The sequence below is a fragment of the Rhinoraja longicauda genome, chromosome 11 (assembly GCF_053455715.1).
Source record: "Rhinoraja longicauda isolate Sanriku21f chromosome 11, sRhiLon1.1, whole genome shotgun sequence".
Classification (NCBI taxonomy): domain Eukaryota; kingdom Metazoa; phylum Chordata; class Chondrichthyes; order Rajiformes; family Arhynchobatidae; genus Rhinoraja; species Rhinoraja longicauda.
The window spans coordinates 38,146,510-38,171,502 of NC_135963.1; the positions used below are offsets into that span (position 1 = coordinate 38,146,510).

The 24,993-nt window shown below is 46.0% G+C and overlaps 1 protein-coding gene across 3 annotated transcripts in view; it reads right to left on the reverse strand.

The window, feature by feature from the left end:
- The window catches only part of LOC144597801 (ADAMTS-like protein 2), a 94,126-nt gene that overhangs the window by 65,234 nt on the left and 3,899 nt on the right, over nucleotides 1-24,993 (reverse strand). For 2 of the 3 annotated variants that reach the window (XM_078407400.1, XM_078407402.1), the window contains exons 1-3: nucleotides 20,617-20,673; nucleotides 20,141-20,289; nucleotides 6,967-7,109 (exon numbers count right to left, since the gene is read on the reverse strand). In XM_078407400.1, the coding sequence (XP_078263526.1) occupies nucleotides 6,967-7,109; nucleotides 20,141-20,239 (242 nt within the window). In that variant the 5' untranslated portion in view covers nucleotides 20,240-20,289; nucleotides 20,617-20,673. Of the gene's footprint in view, nucleotides 1-6,966; nucleotides 7,110-20,140; nucleotides 20,290-20,616; nucleotides 20,674-24,993 lie in introns of those variants that run through there. The other variant, XM_078407401.1, reaches the window with a different exon arrangement.

The following is a 24,993-nucleotide window of genomic DNA, read 5'->3' on the forward strand; positions in this document are numbered from 1 at the left end:
TTGATTGCTGAATTAGACATTTTTTGTTTTATACAAACCAAATTAGTTTTCACATGATTTCTGGTGGGAACTAGAGAACTGCACAAAAAGCCACTTTGAAAATTGACAAGCAGAAAAGAAAGCTGTGTTAGAAAATAAAACAGTCCAGGGAAAAGAAAATGTTTCAATGTAACCACCCTGCCATAATCAGACACCATCGTCTTTCAGTTTCACCATGGATGGCCAGTGAAATTGACAAAAAAATTGCTTCCATTGACTCATTGTTCAGTTCTGGTACATATGGCAATGAAACACTACTGACTCATGCCTACCATGCCCATTAATCAATGTAACATACAGCCTTTAGAAATTTCAGCTTGCAGTATCATAAATAAACTTGTAGCTATTATTTAATTTTGGAAAATCCTGCAGGGACAGAATAAAACGGTTGTCAATGCAAGTCTGAAACTCTCCAGTCCCTAACTTCCTTTTACCCAATTGACACAATAGTTTTCATAACACTATTTTCCATAATGAGGTTTCTTAGGAATGCAACTATCACGTTACAGCATAACAACCTGTACCATCAATTTTAGTATCACCTGGGAGGGCAGACCACATGGTAGACTCACATTTACATACGCCCTGTATACTACAGTGGAACCAGTTACCTCACGATCCCAAGCCTGTTCTGCGGTACTGGTGCATTCAAGACTTGTCTAGCATTCTGGTGGCTCATTTCCCCACTGCCTCTCTGCAACATCTATATGTCTCTGCTTCTCTGGTACATTTTCAATTTCCTGCTAATCTATGATAACCACCTAGAGCCATCATGTCACAGAGCTGTACAGCAAGGAAACCGGCCCTTAGGCCCATCTAGTCCATGCCGACCAAGTTGGGATACTGGGCTAGTCCCATTTGCCTGCATTTGGCCCACAACCTAAAAAACTCTTCCTGTCCATGTATCTATCCAAATGTCTTTTTAAAGTATCCGCTTCCATAGCTTCCTCTGGCAGCTCATTCCAGATACCGACTACTTGCAGAATGAAAAGGTTGCCCCTGAGATCCCTCTTAAATCTCTCCCCTCTCACCTTCAGCCTATGCCTTCTAGTTTTAGAATCCTCTACCTGGGGACAAGATTGCGAGCTTTCACTTTATCCATGCCCCTCATGACCTTGTACACCTCAATAAGGTCACCCCCTCAGCCTCCTATGCTCCAAAGAAAAAAGTCCCAGCCTATCCAGCCTCTCCCTATAACTCAAGTCCGTAAGCCCGGGTAACATTTTTGAAAGATTGAAGAGACAGCATGGAAACAGACCCGCCATCCACCCTAACCACTTGTTCTACGTTATCCTACTTTCGCATCCACTCCCTGCACACTAGGGGCAATTTACAGAGATCAATTAGCATACAAATCGGCTCATTTTCAGCATGTGGGTGTGAAACTGGAGAACCCGGAGGAAACACGGTTACAGGGAGAACATGCAAACTCCACACAGACAGCATTCGAGGCTGGGATCGAACCAGTCTCTGGCACCGTGAGGCAGCATCTCTATCAGCTGTGCCACTGCGCTGCGCCTTTTCCAACTTCCTGCCGGTCATCCTGCACTGTGTATTTGCTTTGATTCCTGCCCTCAAGCTCCTCAGCAAAGACTCAATTTTCGACCTCAATATTCCACCTGTCCAGAAGGCCTGAATATTCTCACTAAATTGACCACTCTGAACCTCCTTTCCAACCTCCGCACTGGAAACTGCATCCTCCAGCTCCACTGCTTTTCCTCCAGCCTTCCTTAGAAAGGTAGTTTTTATCCGATTATTGTTTACCAGCTGCTGTTCAAACGGGCAAGAGAAAGGGAAGGATATAACTTGAATTGGGAATTTAAATGTTCAGACCACTGGGTTGAAAGCTATCCAAGCAGAGTATGAGGTGTTGTTCTTCAGCATGCATGAAAGTCTGAGAAGTGTGGACCACTGGGCAAAAATAACTCCATCACTCGACCGTGAGTGACAAAACTGTCCTGAATTCGTCAACTGCTCTGCCTGTGGCAGCTCAGCACCTTGCTGGGAACACCCCAAGCAACTTGGAATGATTATTTAAGAGAAAATAGTGAGGCCCTACTCAAAAATAGTCCGTATCCTTGAGCCATTATCAGCAACCTCTCCAATGATGTAATGCCCCACAAACTGGGGTGTATCATGTAGACCATCTTGAAAGACAAAAGAGGTTGGAATGACCTTGCAGCCCTTGCCCAGTGGATGTTGACGGGTGGCTGGCGGCTGTTGGGAGGCAAGTTAGGACAGAGTTCAGGGAGGAGGGCATTGTCACTGATCTGGGAGTTTATTGAATAGGGGGCATTTATGGGCAAGATCAGGAATGTTGACATGTAATTTATTTAACTTGGAAGATCTATCAGCTTGCCACTTAAGATAATATTGGCCTGGGGGCACTGAACAACAGGCACTCCTCGTTCAATGCGGTGCAAAGGGAGCACGGTAAGGTAGGGCGGCACGGTAGCGCAGCGGTAGAGTTGCTGCTTTACAGCGAATGCAGCGCCGGAGACTCAGATACTACAGGTTCGATCCTGACTACGGGGGCTGCACTGTAAGGAGTTTGTACGTTCTCCCCGTGACCTGCGTGAGTTTTCTCCGAGATCTTCGGTTTCCTCCCACACTCCAAAGACGTACAGGTATGTAGGTTAATTGGCTGGGTAAAGGTAAAAATTGTCCCTAGTGGGTGTAGGATAGTGTTAATGTGCGGGGATCGCTGGGCGGCACGGACTTGGTGGGCCGAAAAGGCCTGTTTCCGGCTGTATATATATGATATGATATGATATGATAGTTACAAAGGTGACTGAGAACAGGAAGTGCCCAATCACATCTTCCGCATGATACAAAATGACCCAGCCATCATTGTTACTATATTTCATGCCAAAATAAAATAGGTTTTCAATTGCATAATACTGAAAAAATGACTAATGCAATTCAATTTCCAGGTAACAGCATTTCAGAATCTATTTTCTAGGTATAGGCATTCTTCTGTAATGTTTGGCTTGTCTCTGTTTCCACTGTGTAAACAGTCCAATTTAAGTAGTGAATTAGCAGCATAAATAAAGGAAGACCCAATTTAAACAATTCTAATTCAAGACAATCCATGTTCTGCATATGAGATAATGGTGTAAACAATCTGTCTCGCCACAGGAATCACAGCCGAGCAGTATGGAAAGCTAGCACGCCACGAAGAAGTGGTTGTTTGAGAGAGAAATGTAAGCAAGGTTAATGACATTAGCCATACATGGATATGCAAGGAATGGAGGGGTATAGATCACATGACAGGTACACGAGATTAGTTTAATTTGGCATCATGTTCAGCACGGGCATTGTGGGTCGAAGGACCTGTTCCTGCACTGTTCCAAACACATAGAATTGTTAACAGTTCAATGATCTGCCTTTAGCTAAAAAAGAACTTTGAAATAACTTCTTGTAAAGCTTCTTTTATTTTACATAATTTATGATCCTGAATAAAATGGAAATGTTCATTTGGTTTTAACATCTTACCATGAAAGGTTAATGCAAGATGTATCAAAAAGTATTCTATTTGCTGCAAACAATTTAATTTGGTGTTTGCAGTGCAGAGTAGCTATGCTTCATTTATCAGCCATTTACAAACAAACTTTGAAAAATCTGTCCTGCCAACTATATTGCCGTCACCTGGAGTGACTGCCCTCAGTTGCAGTGCAAACCATGCACGAGTTCATGACTGGAGCTCCACCTGCAGAAAATGGTAGCTCTCCGTCGCCATTGCCTTTATAGGTAGAAGTGATCATCCCAAACCAAACCTTCAGGGACAGGCTGTCCGAATCAGTGGCCTTGTCTGCTTCCTTCTTCACCCTCCTCTACAAAAGAGGCTATGCCTTCAGTTCTCACTCCTTATTCAAGGTTGCTCCAAAGCCTCAACAACAACACTGGTGATGGCCCAGTACCTTTGTAGCTCAGTGAACCTTCTAGCTGGAGTGACCAAGATGTAAGTTTGGTCACTGGTCAGCCTTCATAACATCCATGGTCGATGCAGCTTCCAAAGTTCACCATAACTTTACCCAGGATCTACAGTGGCTCAGCACATGAGTTGCTGCCTTACAGCTCCAGACACCCAGTTCCATCCTGACTACCAGTGCTGTCCGTGCGAGGATACTATGTTCTCCCCGATCGCTTGGGTTTTCCCCAGGTGCTCCGGTTTCCTCCCACACTCCAACGATGTAAAAGTTTGTAGGTTAACTGGCTTCTGTAAAGATTGTAAACTGTCCCTAATGCATAGGATGGTGCAAGTGCATGGGGGTCGCTGGTCGGTGTGGAATGAGTGCACCAAAGGGCTTGTTTCCTCATTGTATCTCTAAACTAAATAACTGTCCTGACCAAACCCTCTTCCATCTGGATCTTCAATAATCCTGCAAGCAATTGATGTTTCTGTTGTAAATAGTGCATAATGTAAATAGTAAAGGACTTTTCAGTATGTTTAGAACATGGGTGGGTACATGGATATCAGCGTACACTAACTGCACATACATAAACTAAAAGATCAAGTGACAAATGTTCCTATGAAGATGCAAGGAACTACAAATGCTGGTTTACAGAAAAAGACACAAAATGCTGGAGTAACTCGGTTGCTCAGCTGACATTAACCTTGCATGGGACACAAACGTGAAATCAGATCTTTCAAGATGTACCGTGCTCTATAATCAATCAAACGCCATTGATTTTACACAGCAATTCAGACGTCTGAGTATTTAAAATACATAGATATGCAATTGAATTTCTGTGCCAAAGCGCGTTAACTGACCAGCGCCCAAACCTGTACTTTGGTCACTGCAGCTAGAAGGTTCATAGAGCCACAAAGATTCTGGGTCACCAACAATACGCCAGCGAATAAATGGGAAGGGGAACGAGGCACATCTATGGCTTGTTATGGCTGCTCTGATTACTTGCACATGCTTCAGAGGCTGCATGTGAAAAACAACTACAGTAATCAGAGATGATCCAGCACAGTGCAAGCTGTAATGTCAGCGTTTCCAGCAAGACAATTAGTTAAATTGTCTCATTTCTGCAATTTCCTTACTCAAGATTTAAAAAACATCTGTGTCAGGGGCACAAGAATCTGCTGTTCGAGAAAATTATCATATTGCTTCTTGGTCCACTGTTCTCCTGCATCAGTAGAGTTAATTCATTTTGATTGTACAGCCATTGGAAATAGTTACAAATTGTATCAGGCCTCAAATGGGAAATAGCTGAGTTAGCCAAAGACCCTGCGGTTAAATCGAATGTGATTTTATAAATCTCTTGTTTGGTTTCCTTTCTTTTGTGCCTGTGAAGTATGGGAAAGCCTGGGAAAGGGGCTTTACACAACTTGGGAGAACAGGTGGCAGTGTGCTGGGCAGGGGTAGGAGACAGAGTGCTGCCCCTTACCGAAGTAGGGGCACAAAATGCAGCAACTTCACCCCGTGTTATCCCCAAAACCTCTCCTACAAGCACCAGGATTATGGTGAGGAAAGAACAATTGGAGGACAATACCGATAGAACAAACAATGTACTGATCACCACGCAACACAACCAGAGCTGCATCAACCGTCTCTCCAAGTCAGAGAGTGAGGAGGGTCGATGAGAATGATGGGGAGACCCGGCATGGGAGAGGGGAGGGGAAGGGGTGGAGGGCTGCTGCCACGAGCAGTGGGTGAGAATGTTCGGCGAACTATTGTTACAACGCTGGCCCCAAAACTTGGTGACACTTGTGTGTTGCCTAGTTGAGGTCTGCTGCATGATTTTGCCAAGTTGTGTGCAAACCAAAGCATTTCATTGTACCTAGGTACATGTGACAATAAAGTATCATTGAATCGTTTAATCAGTGAATCTTTGCACCGATACCGAGCAGTTTTTGATGCTGTCTGTCATAAATCAAGATGATCAATTTGCATCCATGAAGTTAGTCACAGTTCTGCACAAGCACCACTCAGAAGGGGTTGTAATTTTTGCTTTGCAAAACAGGGCAGAGCTTGGAGCGGAGATGGTACACAGAAACCCGCAGTTACACAACTGCAGAATTAAATTAATATGATAGTAAAACACTTATCCGAACCACTTTTCCAGTTGATTGCCCTAAATTGAATTCTCTTAGACTTCTCACAGAAGCAAATGGTGTTTGCTCATTGATCAATCCAAGCCATTGTACCAATTATAGTTTTTTATACGCAGGTCCGCCACTGATTTTCCAACACCCTTGGTTCCAGAGCTTTCCTGGAAGATTCATTTAGCTGGACCTACAGAGGTCACGTGCTTGGGGGGCCGCTATGCCGCCTGCAAAGTCGGCCACGGAAGGCGGCTATGGGAATGGATCTGCCGGCTCTGGCCAGGCCTGAGCTCCAGAGCCCTGGCCACAGGTGGCAAATGCGATGCACCAATCGGCTGCAAAAATCGGTTATGGAAACGGACCTGCCGACTCCAACTGGGCCAGAGATCCAGAGCCCCCGGCCGCCGGCACCGGCAAAATCAATCCACCAATCAGTACAGGTGGAGATCGGCTGCCTCACCCAGCCTAGACGCTACCTTTTGGGGGGGGGGGACTTCCCTGGGAGGTTTTGTCCAGATTAAAGGGGACGCCGGACCACCTGTTGCCGGAACATCAGTGATGGACCTGTACCAGGGTGTCCTTGCACCAATATAGAGAGACAAAACTATTAACTCCACCTGAAACAATAAATTCTTCCACTACGCCAAGTCTAGGTTACACCTTTTGACTGCATGATGGTGAAAAAGACCAAGGTCCTTCAACATCAGATTTGGAGAGCCAACATCTCCAAACCTTCTGGATATGGCCCTGTTAAGAACCTGCCAAAGTGGGTGACAAGACCAAGTAATCTTTTCTTTCAGAAGCAGTAAGTAATTTCCTGAGAAACTCCACACCCTCTCCAATGACCAAATGAAGAAAACAATGGCACTTACCGCTGTTGTAAACAGTGCCTCTCCTGTGACATAACTCCTCCACCACAGCTCCGACTGCAGGTCGACCAAGAGCTCCATTCTCCCCACCACTTGGCCACATCCTCCTCTCTGCTTTGGTCCCTGTCTGGGACTTCACTGCTGTCCTGACAAAAAGAAAAAAGAAAAATCCATTGGCATTCATCGGCCATTAAGCGGATCGACTGCTTGTGAAACCAATAGCCAAGGAGCGTGCAGCAAAGTTAGTAAATATGAAGTGCAGAGATAAATGAAAGAATGAGTACAGCAGCATGGCACCAGAGCCCCGAGCTCCTGCCACAATTCAGAGAAACATAGAAACATAGAAAATAGGTGCAGGAGTAGGCCATTCGGCCCTTCGAGCCTGCACCGCCATTCAATATGATCATGGCTGATCATCCATCTCAGTATCCCGTACCTGCCTTCTCTCCATACCCCCTGATCCCTTTAGCCACAAGGGCCACATGACTGATGTGTGACCAAATCCAAAGGTGGGCCTTTGCTCTTGATCCTTGATTATCTCTCCATCCCAACTGTAAAGTGATAAACTTCCTTGCATTTATAGCACTTTATGGGAGAGTTGCAAATTTCACCACATTAAATTTTAAGCCAAGTCGTTTCCCAGGCTGTAGAGGGCACAATGGCAATTGGCAGAGAAGCTGCCTCGCAGCACCAGGGACCTGGATTCAATGCTGATCTCCGATGCTTCCTGCATGGAGTCTGCACGTTCTCCCTGTGAGTGTGTGGGTTTCATTCAGGTGCTACCGTTTCCTCCCATATCCCAAAGACGGGCAGGTTCATGTTAGTTAGCCACTGTATGTTCCCCAGAGTACATAGATGGTTAGTAGCCAAATCTGGGAAAATGATGGCCTTATGGTTACTGCAGATGCAATGGACCAATGTTTCTATACTATATCTCTCTCTATGACTTTATACCTCTATGTTCTTCCTGCAACACTATTTATTATGGAATCATGAAGCCATGTTAACAGACTGTTCATTCTTCCAAGTCCACATTAGAACTGGGACCCCAGTTATTTACAATATATATTAACAATTTAGATGAGGGAATTAAATGTGACATCTCCAAGTTTGCAGATGACACAAAGTTGGCTGGCAGTGTGAGCTGCGATGAGGATCCTATGAGGCTGCAGGGTGACTTGGATAGGTTGGGTGAATGGGCAGGTGCATGGCAGATGCAGTATAATGTGGATAAATTTGAGGTTATCCACTTTGGTGGCAAGAACAGGAAGGTAGATTATTATCTGAATGGGAAACACAAAATGCTGGAGTAACACAGTGGGACAGGCAGCATCCAGCTAGATCGAGCGATGAGGCAGCAGCTCTACCAGTTGTGCCACCATGTTGCTCCCAAATGGATCCTCAAGACTTTTATATCACGATGCTGGATTCCATTTTACATACTCAGAAGTTACTGAAAATAAAAATTATCTTGTTGCTTTAAATAATCAACTCAGAGTGCCAAATGTTTGTTTAAGATTCCTGCCCAAATACCTATCCCCTTGGGATCAAGAACAGGCACGTGAAGACAAATCACAGGTTTAACATGTAATGTTAAACATCAGTAATATTTAAATACACTATTGCCTGCTTTTCATATGAAAACCATCAGCAAAATGTTAAGTTTACTATGTTTTGATTTGAAAGATGAGATGGATTTAGGTGAAGTTTTAGGTGAAGTCTCAAAACTCAACATCTTCCATTCAAGACCAGGGCGGATATTACTGCACACAGACTATTCCTCCAATCAGAAAATCGCCCCTCCTGTCCCTCAAGGAAACATCCATAAACACATCTTTTAGCCCCTTTGAAGCAGCAAGTAGCTTGAAGGGATGATCAAGGCCTTCTTACACTTCCACACTCCAGCGTCTGACACATCATCAACATAGGAAAATGCAGTCCCCGGAGTATCAGTTTCACTAGAGCACAAAGTAGAATATCAGCATCAACAAAAAATCCAGTTCATATAGCACATGGCAACTGAACCATCCTTCCAACAACTAGAGCGGTCCTGAGCTGCTACCTACCTCATTGGAGACCCGCAAATTATCTGTGATCGGACATTACTGGTCTTTATCTTGCACTAAACGTTATTCACGTTATTCTCTTTATCACGTATCTGTACACTGGAAGGATCAATTGTAATCATGTATTGTCTTTCCGCTGACTGGTTAGCACACAAGAGCTTTTCACTGTACAATAAACTAAACTCAATCGAGTCAAGTGAAGTTGGTCTTGTTGCAATTTTTAAAAATCAGATCCAGATAAAGTTTAAATCATAATTACCCAATATTGGCAATTATAGGGACATGGTCTGAAACAGGGCCCCGACCCATGACAGCACTTATCCATGTTCCCCAGAGATGCTGCCTGACCCGCTGAGCTACGCCAACGTTTTGTATATTTTTTGCCTATTTTAGAGATAAAAGTGCTGCATCTTTAAACCAAATTTGGAAAACTATACTCCAAACTCTCCCAGTTGACTGTGTCTGAACCCGTCAGTGGATCATCAACTTCCTGATAGACAGGAAGCAGTATGTGAGACTGGGAAAGCATATCTCGGACCCACAGACCCTTAGCAGAGGAGCACTGCAAGGCTGCGTACTCTCCCCTCTCCTTTACTCTCTCTACACCAACGACTGCACCTCCACAGACTCCTCTGTCAAGCTCTTCAAGTTTGCGGATGACACAACCCTGATTGGACTGATCCACGATGGGGAGGAATCTGCCTACAGACGGGAAGTGACACAGCTGGCGTCCTGGTGCCATCGCAACAACCTGGAGCTCAATGCTCTTAAGACAGTGGAACTAATTGTATACTTTCGAATAGCTTACCCTCCTCTCCCCCTACACACCATCAACAACACCATAGTCACATCTGTGGAGTCATTTAAGTTCCTTGGAACCATCATCTCCAGGGACCTTAAATGGAAGGCCACCATCGACTCCACAGTCAAAAAGGCCCAACAGAGGATGTACTTCCTGCAGCAACTGAGGAAACACAATCTGCCACAGGCAACGATGGTCCAATTCTATACTGCTATCATTGGGTCCGTCCTCACCTTCTCCATCATGGTCTGGTTGCTATCATTGGCTCCATCAAGAGCTTGCAGATAGTGACCAAATGCCATTCACAAAATGAACAAAGAACAGTTTAAACAGAAGACCAAAATCAAAGCTGACAATGTACAAGCATTGAATACATACGCAATTAAGAAGCTATAAGAGATACATGATAACACAAAAGTACATGTTATTATAGTTACACAAATATTAATGTGTATTTAAAATAGCATGATTGTGAGATGTCAGTGGAAGACGTGGTGCAGTTCAGAGTATATAATGTGGTGCAGATACCTTGCACATCATTTAGCTTCAATCCACACGACTCGAGCTTCAAAGATGGGCATGGCAAATAATTAACAGGCAAAGCACAGCAACCCTGGTGAATTGTGGCAGAATATGTGGCAAGTTACATCTCAATCATATTGTTCAATCATCTACATGATGTGTTGCAATTGAGAGATGTCAGTTTACTTTAAGTAAAAATTTTAGTTCTTAAAAAATGTTTCCAAAATAACTCAATTTAGGATGGAAAGTTCCTTTTCCCAAATGGCTAAAGTTCCATGATTGGAGCTCACATCTGTAGAAACCGACATGTTCTTACAAATTATGATGTGCACCACCTTACAGCACTGTGGTTTAGTTTAGTGTAGAGATACAGCATGGAAATGGGCCCTTTGGCTCACCGAGTCCACAACAACCAGCCATCACTCATACACTAGCTCGATCCTATACGCAAGGGACAATTTACAGAAGCCAATTAACCTACAAACCCGCACATCTTCAGGATGTGGGAAGAAACCAGAGCACCCGGAAGAAACCCTCATGGTCACAGGCAGAAGGAGCAAACTTCGTACAGACAGCGCCCGTAGTCAGGATTGACAGCGGGTCTCTGGTGCTATAAGGCAGCAACTCTACCGTTGTGCCACTGTGCCACCTGTTGTTGAGACAGATTCTAGTTCCACTAAGGCAAACTGAAGAAGGGTCTCGACCCGAATCGTCACCCATTCCTTCTCTCCAGAGATGCTGCCTGACCTGCTGAGTTACTCCAGCATTTTGTGAATGAAGCAATGATCTATTTGAGCTTATGAGGCACCTGCAGCTCAGAGTTCAACTGTACAGCCACTCACAGTTAAGTTCCCAGCAGCGATCACTGCAAGTGGCAGTGGCAGGGTGGCACAGTGATGCAGCTAGTATAGCTGTTGCTTCACAGTACCAGAGAGCCAGGTTCGATCCAACATTGGGTGCTGTCTGTGGAGTTTGCATGCTCTCCAACTGACCATGTGGGTTTCCTTCTGGGTGCTCCGGTTTCCTCCCACATCCCAAAGACGTGTAGGTTTGTAGGTTAATTGACCTCTGTAAATTGCCCCAGGTGTGTCGGGAGTGGATGAGAAAGTGGGACTAGTGCGAACGGGTGATTGACGATCAGCGTGGACTCGGTGGGCTGAAGGGCCTGTTTCCCTCCTCTATCTCTAACCTAAATTGAGTTTAGAGTTCATCTATGACCAGTTAAGGTGGGAGGGAGAACAGATATAAAGAGAAGGAAAGAAGGACTATGACAATTGCCTTACAATATTACTATAGTCTTTCAAAAAAGAACTAAAAATGTAATAGATAAGGGGTAGAATGACAGTTTCATAACTGTTGCAAATATTAGATTAGTTTAGTTTATTGACACATGTACCGAGGTACAGTGAAAAGCTTTTACTACATGCTAACCAGTCAGCAGAAAGACTACACCTGATTATGATCAAGCCATCCACAGTGTCACATACATGATAAAGGGAATAATGTTTAGTGCAAGATAAAGTCCTTGAAAGTCTGATTAAAGACAGTCCGAGGGTCTTCAATGTGGTAGATAGTAGCCCAGTACCTCTCTCTAGTTGTTGTCTGAAGAAGGGTCTTGACCCGAAACGTCACCTATTCCTTCTCTCCTGAGATGCTGTCTGGCCCGCTGAGTTACTCCTGCATTTTGTGATACCTCTCTCTAGTTGTTGGTAGGATGGCTCAGTTGCCTGATAACAGCTAGGACGAAACTGTCTCTGGATGTGGAGGTAAGTGATTTCACACTCCTGCACCTCTTACCTACTGGGAGAGGGGAGAAGAGGGAATGATTGGGGTGAAATACATCCTTGATTATGCTGGTGGCCTTGCCGAGGCAGCATGAATTGTAGATGGAGTCAATGGAAGGGAGGTTGGTTTGTGTGATGGTCCGTGTTGTGTTCCACAATTCACTGCAATTTTGGGTGGTCTTGTACGGAGCTGTTTCCAAACCATGCCGTGATGTCCAAAGGGAAAATATTTACAATTATAGAACTCATTCAAAGAATTGAGCAATGGAACTCAGAGTCAGCAGGAGAGCAGAAGCAAGGCTCTCCTCATCAATTAAATGAAGCCTATTGGATCAGAGATATGTGCATGCCCCTGACTGGCCCCTTCAAAACCGGCTACATTCAAGGTCCTGCCTTCAATGCACTTCTCATGACTTTACTGTTGTCGACTGTATGCAACCAGTAAGCACAACACTCCATCATAACAAAACAATACCAAAGACCTGAAACAATCCCTGCTGTGCAATGTAAATTATATCCATTAAGGCTGGTCAAGTTTCTTTGGTCGCCCCTCCAGGTTAAGGGCAGGTTGTTTCCACTTGAGATCCATGGAATCAGGGGTGGCTCTCAAATCCTCTGCGAGATCTACAGACTGTGACGGAGTAGTTGGAGCCTGCCCCATGGCTGCAACAACGTTTACATTGCTGTCACATTCCTTTCACTGTTCCTACTTGACGTCCATTTGCCCTTGGATTGGCTCAGAGTCCTCACTTCTCTTCCAGTTTTAGCAACCAAGAAAGTGCAAGGAAACCTTGCAAATATTTTTGAAGCATTTTCTCTGCTCCTGCTCTCTCTCATCGCTCGCTGGCCATGGCAGATTTCTGAAGAGATGCTTTTTTTCCCCCCCAGAGGCTGTTATCAGGCATACATACAGAGTGCCCTGAAAGAGGACATTAACTTTGGATTTGTTTGGTTTGTTTTAGAGATACAGCATGGAAACCGGCCCTTCAGCCCATCAAGTCTACACCAACCAACAATCACCAGTACACTCGTTATATGTCAGTTTCGCATCATACACTCTATGGAAAAGTTACAGAAGCCAATTAACCTACAAGCTTGCACGTCTTTGGAATGTACAGAGAGCACCCATAGTCAGAATCTAAACTGGATCTCTGGTGCTGCAAGGCAGCAACTCTACCGCTGCACCACCGTGCCACCCCATTTTGCTTGTACTCCTAGATGATTGTTGGATTTTTCAGAGAGGGCACTGCAGAAGTTCCACCAACATTGAGGAGGTGGAGAAGCTGTTCAAGAGACAGAAAAGCCGGAAATCTCCAGGACCGGACAACATTTCCCCCTCTATCCTCAAGCTCTGTGCCGAACAACTGGCACCAGTCTACACAGACATTTTCAACCAGTCCCTGCAAACCTGCACTGTCCCTGCCTGCCTGCTTCAAAGTCTCCACTATTGTCCCTGTACCCAAAAAGCCAAGGATTACTGGTCTTAATGACTACAGGCCTGTCGCACTGGCCTCTGTAATCATGAAAACCTTTGAATGACTTGTAGGTAGACACAAAATGCTGGCGTAACTCAGCAGGTCAGGCAGCATCTCAGGAGAGAAGGAATGGGTGACGTTTCGGGTCGAGACCCTTCTTAAGACTTGCACTGGCCCACCTGAAAAATATCACAAACCCCCTGGGACCCCCTACAGTTTGCATTCCGGGCCAATAGATCAGTGGATGATGCAGTCAACCTAGGCCTGCACTTCATCCTCCAGCACCTTGACCGCTAGGGGATCTATGTAAGGATTTTGTTTGTGCATTTTCACTCTGCATTCAACACCATTGTGCCAGAGCTACTACACTCCAAACTCTCCCAGTTGACTGTGCCTGATACCCCTCTGTCAGTGGATCACCAACTTCCGGACAGACAGGAAGCAGCATGTGAGGCTGGGAAAGCACATCTCTGACCCGCAGACCCTCAGCATAGGAGCACCGCAAGGCTGCGTACTCTCCCCTCTCCTTTACTCTCTCTCCACCAATGACTGCACCTCCACAGACTCCTCTGTCAAGCATCTCATGTTTGTGGATGACACAACCGTGATTGGACTGATCCAGGATGGGGAGGAATCTGCCTACAGACAGGAAGTGACACAGCTGGCGTCCTGGTGCCATTACAACAACCTGGAGCTCAATGCTCAAGACACTGGAATTGGTTGTGGACTTTAGGAGAGCTCCCCCTCCTCTCCCCCCACTCACCATCAACTACACCACAGTCACATCTGTGGAGTCATTTAAGTTCCTTGGAACCATCATCTCCAAGGACCTTAAATGGGAGGCCACCATCTACTCCACAGTCAAAAAGGCCCAACAGAGGATGTACTTCCCGCAGCAACTGAGAAAACACAATCTGCCGCAGGCAATGATGGTCCCGTTTTATACTGCAATCTTAGGGTCTGACTCTTCTCCATCATGGTCTGAATTGGCTCAGCCACCAAGCATGACCTCCGGAGGCTGCAGTGCATCGTTCGATCAGCCGAGAGGGTTGTTGGCTGCTACCTTCCCCCCATTGACGAACTGTACACTGCAAGGGCCAGGAAGCGAGCGGGCAAGATCATCTCTGACCCCTCTCACCCTGGCCACAAAATCTTTGAAGCACTTCCCTCTGGAAGACGACTCCAGACTGTCAAAGCAGCCACAGCCAGACATAAAAACAGCTTTTTTTTTCACGAGCAGTAGCTCTACTCAACAACCAAAAGTCTGTAGCCTCCTTTTGCTCTGGTATTTTATTTCAGTCTTCACATGTTAAATTATAATGTTTTATTCTTCATTGTTTACTGTATGTCATGTTGTTACTTGTGAGCAAAGCACCAAGGCAAATTCCTTGTATGTATACATACTTGGCTAATAAAATGTATTCAATTCAATTCAACATTTCAAGGTACTTGCTGCATGTTGTACACATTTTCAAAACACATTGGCAGGAGAGATACAGAACATCACGAAAACTCCACATCACATGCACACACACGAGCAAACATGCGCACCCATGTGCACGCACACACGCACGCGCGCACACACACACACGCGCACACACACACGCGCACACACACGCGCACACACACACACACACACACACACACACACACACACACAGCAGTTCAGCTGTCCGTTCAGTGCCTACATCACTTCATCTTGTGACAGATATTTATTTTCTTCCACCCAGTGCCCTCCCCCACCTTCTCTGCTACTTAGACTAACTTGCTTTCACTCTTGTAGAAACAAGGAACTGCAGATGCTGGTTTATACCAAAGATAGACACAATGCACTAGAGTAACCCACAGGGTCAGGCAGAATCACTGGAGAAAAAGGATGCGTGACATTTCGGATCGGGATCATTCTTCAGTCTGAAGAAGGGTACTGACCCGAAACATCACCCATCCTTTTCCTGTGGAGATGCTGCCCTCGCCGCTGAGTTAGTCCAGCACTTTGTGTCTATCTTTGCTTTTACACTTTGTCTGTTCTGATGGAAAGTCTTTGACCTGAAACGTTTCTCTTTCCCCATTTGCTGCCTGTCCTGATGAGTTTTTCATAGCGCAGCAGTAGAGTTGCTACCTGACAGCACAAGAGAACCGGGTTCGATCATATATATTGTCTGCACAGAGTTTGTATGTTCTCCCTGTGATCGCATGGGTTTTCTCCGGGCGCTCTGGTTTTCGCCCACACTCCAAAAACATAGGTTAATTGGCTTTGGTAAAAATGTTAGCATAATGCTAGTGCACGAGGTAATCACTAGTCAGCATGAACTCGGTGAACTGAAGGGCCTGTTTCCGCGCTGTATCTCTAAAGTCTTTTCAATATATATACAAGCAATTTGAAGGCAATACCCTCTCCCTGTCAATCGTGCTGAGAGCCCCACGAGACATTGTTTTCATGAGCCATAGGGTTGAAGATGGCAAAATATTCCCATTTGCTATCGTGTGACTTTTGTAAAAACAGACAAATCAGAGTTCTGTGGCCCCCATACAAACACCTATCGCTGAAGGGCTCCATTTGTCCCCAACATGTTGAATTAGCGATCCTATCCCAGCCAGCAATACGGGCCATCCTTCCACCATCAGTTAACAACCCTCCAGTCTGCACCCCATCTCCATTCTAAATATTTATACCACGCTTCAGTACAACTCCAGTGCATTCAACACCATCCAGCCGGGGCTTCTGGGGGGCAAGCTGGAGCGCACAGGAGTGGATCACCACCTCACATCCTGGATTCTGGACTACCTCACCAACCGACCACAGTATGTGACAAAGGACCTTGTCTCGGACAGGGTGGTCTGCAGCACTGGGGTTCCGCAGGGAACAGTGCTAGCTCCATTCTTGTTCACCCTGTACACTGCGGACTTCAGGCACAGCTCTGCAGACTCCTATCTACATTAGTTCTCTGACGACTGCCATCGTCGGCCTCATCACGGGCGATGAGGACAGGGTGTACAGAGAACTGATCAAGGAGTTTGTGGACTGGTGCCAGCGGAACTGCCTCCGGATCAACGCGGGGAAAACCAGGGAGATGGTGGTAGATTTCCATAGGCACAGCCAGGTCCCCCCCGATACCGGTGAACAACCAGGGAATGGACATCGAGAGGGTGGATTCTTATAAGTACCTGGGTGTCTACCTCAACAATAAATTGGACTGGACTGACAAAAACCGATGCGCTATACAGAAAGGGCCAGAGCAGACTTTATCTGCTAAGGAGACTCTGGTCCTTTGGAGTGCAGGGGCACTCCTACGGACCTTCTACAACACGGAGGTTGCATCGGCCATTTTCTATGGAGTGGTCTGCTGGAGCAGCAGCATCTCAGCGGCGGAAGGGAAGAGACTCGACAAGCTGGTCAGGAAGGCCAGCTCTGTGCTGGGTTGCCCCCTCGACTCAGTGCAGGTGGTGGGAGAGAGGAGGATGATGGCAAAGATAACATCGCTGCTGGACAACGACTCCCACCCCATGCAGGACACTGTCACTGCACTGAGTAGCTCCTTCAGTGACAGACTCCTTCACCCCAAGTGCGTGAAGGAGAGATATAGGAGGTCCTTCCTTCCCGCTGCTGTGAGACTGCACAACCAGCACAGCTCCCAGCAGACGAGTCAACAATAACAGCTAAGAACACACAGAACACTGATGACAATTTATGTATCTTTTATTTATAATGAATGATTTCTTGCTCTCTTACTATCCACTTTGCTGCTGTAAACACTGTAAATTTCCCCGGTGTGGGACGAATAAAGGAATATATTATTATTATTATTATTATTAACTCAAATATATTCCAAACTGTTATGCACACAGCAGTCTAGATCAGCAGTGTGCCAACCACCAACATGCATGCCAAGATCCCACAAGAAGCAGACCAAATAATTTGTTTGTTGTTTCTGGCACTGATTCAGGAAGACATTGAGAATGCATGCTGACCCTTCGAAAGTGCGATGGACTCAGTAACATTGATCTAACAATCATCACCAGTACAGGCAAGGCATGGCTAAATTCTGGCAGTTAGAGGAACAAGCATTTCGAGGAACTCAGTGGGTCAGGCAGCATCTCTGGAGGCAAAGCAGCAATCAACATTTTGGATTGAAATTCAGTCTCTCCCTGAAACGCCGGCTGCCTCTCTCCACCTCCACAGGCACTGCCTGACCCACCAGCTTCATCCAGCAGCAATTAGTTTTTTTTTTACTTCCAGCATCAGTATTATTGCGACAGCAATATGAATTCAGCTTTCCCGTTCCTTTCCCACAGATGCTGCCTGGCCCGCTGGGTGTTGCCAGCACTTCCTGTGTTGTTATCAAGCCAGATCCTCTTGGGCAGCCAGGCACCCTGTGAACTGCCCCTTATGGTGCAGATCCTGTTAATTTGCCACTTTTTTTAAAATTCAAGATGGAAATAATAACTTCGGTAAAAGAAAACTTGAGTTTATTTATTATTTTCCCCCAATTCCTGCTTTGAAAACTGCAAGAACAAAAATTGTTTCAGTGTGTCTGCTGAGGCCGGTCGGTGTGAATCGTGCTCTCTGTCTGAAGCTTGACCGGCTGCCTCAAGACACCCGACAGTAGGGGAGAGCCTGTGGACCCAGTCACACAACATGTGGACAGCAGGGGAAAGCCTGTGGACCCAGTCACACAACATGGGGACAGCAGGGGGATAAGAGAGGGGGGCAAGAGAGGGGGGGCAAGAGTGTAAGAGGGGGATAAGAAGGGGGGTAAGAGGGGGGAGTAAAGGGGGGGGGTGGGGGGGGGAGTAAGAGGTGGGGGTAAGAGGTGAGGGCTAAGAGGGGGAGGGGGTAAGGGAGGGGGTAAGGGAGGGGGTAAGGGAGGGGGTAAGGGAGGGGGTAAGGGAGGGGGTAAGGGAGGGGGTAAGGGAGGGGGTAAGGGAGGGGGTAAGGGAGGGGGTAAGGGAGGGGGTAAGGGAGGGGGTAAGGGAGGGGGTAAGGGAGGGGGTAAGGGAGGGGGTAAGGGAGGGGGTAAGGGAGGGGGGTAGGTATCGTGAAGGCACTCTCCGCTGCTCCCATCAGCTCCTGCTCTTAATGCGGATGTTCAGTGCTGATGTTGGGGCAAACGCTGGGGTCCAGAGGCCGTTTGGGGAAAATAACAGTAATATGTATATTTTTTAAGCCAAATCTCTTGGAATTTTTTTTGCCATGGATAAATATTTAGCTAATCGCTGGAGTTAATGATGCCCGGGTTTGCGCAGGCAGCCAACAATTTAAGTCTTGCAGCTTTTAGCGCAGTTGCAATCGCGGTTGGATCATTCACACTCCTCACCACCACCCACCCCTCTCTCTCTCTCTCTCTCTCTCTCTCTCTCTCTCTCTCTCTCCCCCTCCCTCCCGTCTAACAGCTTCTTCCTCCTACCCTCGGGCTCGGCAGTTTGAGAGAGAGGAGGGAGACAAAACAAATCCCACGTGATGTGCCAGAGTTTGAACACACAGCCGAGCCGGGCCAGATGAAAGGCCTGACGTTTGGTGTAATGTGAATGCGCCTGTGCTCGTCTAGACAAGGCAGAGAGAGGGGTTCAGCACTGCCCTGCCCTGTCCTGCCCGGCCTCTCAGTCCCCGCTCCCACTCGCCACCACGCACCATTCCACTTTATTTTCATCTACCAAGGCTTCGACCTTAAGAAATCTTTCACCTCAACCGTTTTCATCCGGTCCTGTCCTCTCCTTAAATGGAACAAAAACATCTCATCATCCCAATGGTTTAAAGTCAATTCAAAATTTTCTTTCCATCTCCCAAATTCCAATTCTCATCTTGTGCAAGACACCTTTTAATGTGCCAACCCCAGGAACAGTGAGGGCTGAGAGAAACTGAGAGGCAGATGAAGGGGAGGGGAGGGGGGGGGGATAAAGGATAGTGGGGGTGGATGTATCACATTTGTAAAGCAGAAAGCTGCCGCTGGTCGCGGGAGTTAATTCAGAAATCTACATTTACAAACTTCGATCCAGGGGCGTGCGAGTGTAGGGAGGTTCAGTTTTACAGGGCGATCAGTTCGTGCAGACAGACTCTGTAATCCTAAACACACCTACAATGTACATCCAACTCCTGTTTACAGTGGATAACTTGATTTATAACCTCGCTGAAACGTTTAAAATTATTTTTGCCAAAAAAAAAGCTCTCTTTCTAAAATCTGGAAAACATAAACCAATCAATGCCTTTTCAGCTCATGCTTTAAAAAAATAAATAAAGCTAAACGCTGAACAAACTACATTGGAGAATTCCCTCTTAAAATATTGTTGAGACTTTAAAAAAAGAACCATCGAGTCACACACCAAAGAAACAAAAATATTTTCTCAGCACCTCGCTCGTTCGTTCACTCTCACTCTCTCTCACTCTCACTCACACACACACACACGTGAGGACAGTTTCTGTCTGTGCCACTGCCCTGAGAAATAATGCTGTTAGTAAAGTTGCAACGGGAGGAGAGAGAGAGAGAGAGAGAGGGGGTGGGGGGGAGCAGGACAAGGAGTGCTAAAACTTACCAGATAGCCGTGAGCTTCGGCGCGCCGCAGAAGCAAAAACACAGAATAGGTGAAAATCGCCGCAGACCTGTAGCTGAGAGTCCTGACCCTGGCAGCCATTCTCCGGCAGAGCTGCAGGAGGAACACATCAAGGGAGAGCTTGATGAAACCTGGATGGAGAGCAATTAATGACTTTACAACCTGTGGGTGCAAGCGAGGGGAGCAGATCGCTCCGTTTACCCTGATTGACAAGCTGGCTGAGCACCGAGTGAGCAAGACCCAAGCTGTTAAGCAGACACCCATTCTCTCTCCCTCTCTCTCTCTCTCTCTCTCTCTCCCTCTCTCTCTCTCTCTCTCTCTCTCTCTCTCTCTCCCTCTCTCTCTCCCTCCCTCCCAGCGCTCAGACCTAGCTTTGTATAACTGCACGCTCCTTTTTGAACGTTTATCCCCCCCCCCCCCCTCTCTCTCCCCCTCTCTCCCCTTTCTCCCTCTCTTACCCCACAAAAGAGGAGGGCAGACAGGTCGACCTGTTGCGCGCCTGTGGCTACAAGCCACTCGCTCTCACCCAGCAAGTCACAAGGGGTTGCGACCAGGAGCCACTTCCAGCCTGCCTGCCTGCCCCCCTTTGAAGTCCGCGCAGCAGGTTAAAAGAGGAAATGTTTCCTCTTCAATGCCATACACTCAAAGAGAGTGGACAAATCCCTGGGTCTTTATTTTTCATGTGTGGAGACAACCTGGTGAATCAAAGCCAGCAGAAATGAAAGCCACATGGCACCTCTCTTTAAATCACCCGCCCCTCCCCCAGTCCGCCTGCCCCTACACACATACACTCACACACATACACTCACACACATACACACGCACACACACACACATACACATACACACACACATACACACACACTCACACACATACACACACTCACACACACTCTCTCACACACATACACACACACACTCACTCACACACACACACTCACTCACACACACACACATACACACGCACACTCACGCACATACACACGCACACACACACTCATACACACGCACACACATACACACACTCACACGCATACACACTCACACTCACACACATACGCACACACACTCACATATGCACACACACACACACTCACTCACGCGCAAACACACACACACACACGGATCTACAATGCATCTTCCTTGAGACAAAACGTGAAAAAAATAGTCTGTGAAACAATCTAACAGTTCTCACGGAAACTTCTGAAATCACATGGTAGAGAGCGGCAAGTTCGTGCTTTTAAGAAAAACCTCACCATTTACATTGACTCCATTTACAGTTCACGCATCATCAAGGACGAGTCTTCCCCAGTCACTCCCTCTTCTCCCCTCTCCCGTCAGGCAAGAAGTACAGAAGTGTGAAAATGCATACTGAAGAAGGGTCCGAACCCAAAACATCACCCATCCTTTTTCTCCAGAGATGCTGCCTGACCCGCTGACTTACTCCAGCGTTTTTACCTACCTCCAGATTCAGGAACAGTTTCTTCCTATCGGGCAACTGAACCATCCAGTCCACGATTAGTGAGCGGTCCTGAGCTGCTATCTACCTCAATGGAGACCTTCAGACTATGTTTAATCGGGCTTTACTGGATTTGATCTTGCTCTAAACGTTATAGCCTTTATCATGCATCTGTACACGGTGGATGGCTCGATTGTAACCATGCATAGTCTTTCCGCCGACTGGTTAACAGACAACAAAAGCTTGCCTCGGTACCTCGGTACACGTGACAATAAGCTAAACTAAACTACACTAAATATTTTTCACCATTGAGGCCATTGCTGAGCACAGTTCTCTCTCTCTTACTTACACCCTTTAGCCCTCGGCCAAGAAACGACAGAGATTTGAACAGAAAATCTGGATTGATGCACTCAGTCCAGTCCTGAAGATCTGCCCTGTTGGAGGTGGTGTCTTTTTAGTACAGATTCAATTGGCCAAATAGCATCCTTCAGTGACAAGTCTACAGAATGATGATGTGTCAAAGCAAGGCCTTTTTATCCCTCCCATGTGGATGTTAAAAGTATCTTTTAGTATTTTTGGTTTTAGCTTAGTTTACTGTCACGTGTACTGAGGTACAGTGAAAAGCTTTAGCTGTGTGCTAACCAGTCAGCGGAAAGACAATACATGATCACGGTTGAACCATCCACACTGTACAGACATATAAAGGGAATAACATTTAATGCAAGATAAAGACTAATTAAAGATAGTCTGAATTAGGTAGATAATAGGTCAAGTGTCTCTAGTTGTTGATCGGATGGTTCAGTTGCCTGATAACAGCTGGGAAGAAAAGGTCCCTGAATCTGGAGGTGTGCGTTTTCACACTTCTGTACTTCATTACCATCTTGAAGAAGAGTAGGGAAGAAATATGATAGAGAAAGAAGGAACTGCAGATGATAGTTTACAAAATAAAGGTCACAAAGTGCTGGAATAACTCAGTGGGTCAGGCAGCATCTCTGGAGAATATGGATAGGTGGCGTTTCAGATCGGAACCCTTCTTCAGTCTCTGCAGAACATGTACAGTTCATTCAGAAAGTATTCAGACCCCTTCACTTTTTCCACATTTTGTTACGTTACAGCCTTATTTTAAAATGGATTAAATTCATTTTTAATCATCAATCTACACACTACTACCCATAATAAAAAAGTGGAAACAGGTGTTTAGAAATTTTTGCAAAGTAATTCAAAATAAATAACTGAAATATCACATTTACATAAGTATTCAGACCCTTTACTCAGTACTTCATTGAGACACCTTTGGCAGCGATTACAGCCTCAAGTCTTCTTGGGTATGACGCTACAAGCTTGGTACACCTGTATTTGGGTAATTTCTCCCATTCTTCTCTGCCGATCCTCTCAAGCTCTGTCAGGTTGGATGGGGAGCGTCGATGCACAGCTATTTTCAGGTCCCACCAGAAATGTTCGATTGGGATCAAGTCCGGGCTCTGGCTGGGCCACTCAAGGACATTCACAGACTTGTCACGAAGCCACTCCTGCGTTGTCTTGGCTGTGTGCTTAGGGTCGTTGTCCTGTTGGAAGTTGAACCTCTGCCCCAGTCTGAGGTCCAGAATGCTCTGGAGCAGGTTTTCATCAAAGATCGCTCTGTATTTTGCTCCTTCATCTTTCCCTCAATCCTGACTAGTCTTCCAGTTCCTGCCGCTGAAAAACATCCCCACAGCATGATGCTGCCACCACCATGCTTCACCGTAGGTATATTATTGGCCAGGTGATGAGTGGTGCCTGGTTTCCTCCAGCGATTGGCATTCAGGCCAAAGAGTTCAATCTTGGTTTCATCAGACCAGAGAATCTTGTTTCTCATGGTCTGAGAGTCCTTCAGGTGCCTTTTGGCAAACTCCAAGCGGGCTGTCATGTGCCTTTTACTGAGGAGTGGCTTCCGTCTGGCCACTCTACCATAAAGGCCTGAGTGGTGGAGTGCTGCAGATATAGTTGTCCTTCTGGAAGGTTCTCCCATCTTCACAGAGGAACGCTGGAGCTCTGTCAGAGTGACCATCGGGTTTTTGGTCACCTCCCTGACCAAGGCCCTTCTCCCCCGATTGCTCAGTTTGGCCAGGCGGCCAGCTCTATGAAGAGTCCTGGTGGTTCCAAAGTTCTTCCATTTCAGAATGACAGAGGCCACTGTGCTATTCGAGACCTGCAATGCTGCAGATATTGTTTTATACCGTTCCCCAGATCTGTGTCTCGTCACAATCCTGTCTCGGAGGTCTACGGACAATTCCTTCGTCTTCATTGCTCTGACATACACTGTCAACTGTGGGACCTTATATAGACAGGTGTGTGCCTTTCCAAATCATGTACAATCAATTTAATTTACCACTGGTGGACTCCAATCAAGTTGTCGAAACATCTCAATTTTGAGTGTCATAGCAAAGGGTCTGAATTCTTATGTAAATGTGATATTTCAGTTATTTCTTTTTAATTATCACAAAAATTTCTAAACACCTGTTTTCACTTCTTCATTCTGGGGTCGAGTGTGTAGATTGATGATAAATAAAATGAATTTAATCAATTTTAAAATAAGGCTGTAACCTAACAAATGTGAAAAAGTGAAGGGTCTGAATACTTTCTGAATGCACTGTATCTATTTTCTCCAGAGATTCTACCTGACCCACTGAGTTACTCCAGAACTGCAGTTCATTGTGTCCACATCTCTCAGAAACTAATGATCCCATTGTTGTTAGTGGCACCTTGATGTGGTTCCTTATTGCAACAGTGTCTAAGCTTTAGAAAGTATTTTATGTTGTTCAATGCCTCTAGGCATCCTGTGGTTGTGACTTAAATCTCTTTCTTATGCAAGTATCTTTCTCAAAGAGCAGCATAAAAATTTCACGTTAATTGGTCAATTTGTCTAAATAAATGCACAAGTTCATAAATCCAGGAGCAGAATTCGGCCATTCGGCCCAGAGAGTCTACTCTGCCATTCAATCATGACTGATCTATTTTGCCCTCTTTACCCTATTTTCCTGCCTTCTCCCCATAATCTTTGACACCCTTACTAATCAAGAACCCGTCAATCCACTTTAAAAATACCCAATGACAGCTGTCTGTGGTAATGAATTCCACAGATCCACCACCGTCTGGCTAAATAAATTTCCCATCATGCCCTCTGGTCCTAGACTCTCCCACTAGTGGAAACATCCTCTCAACATCCACTCTATGCAGCCTTTCCATTATTCAATCAGTTTCAATGAGGTCCCCCCTCATCCTTTCTAAACTCCTGCGAGTACAGGCCCAGGGCCGTTAAATACTCATGATCACAAAAAGGATCAACTTCTTAAGTAAGAGAACATAGAACTTAGAACAATACAGCATAGGGACATGT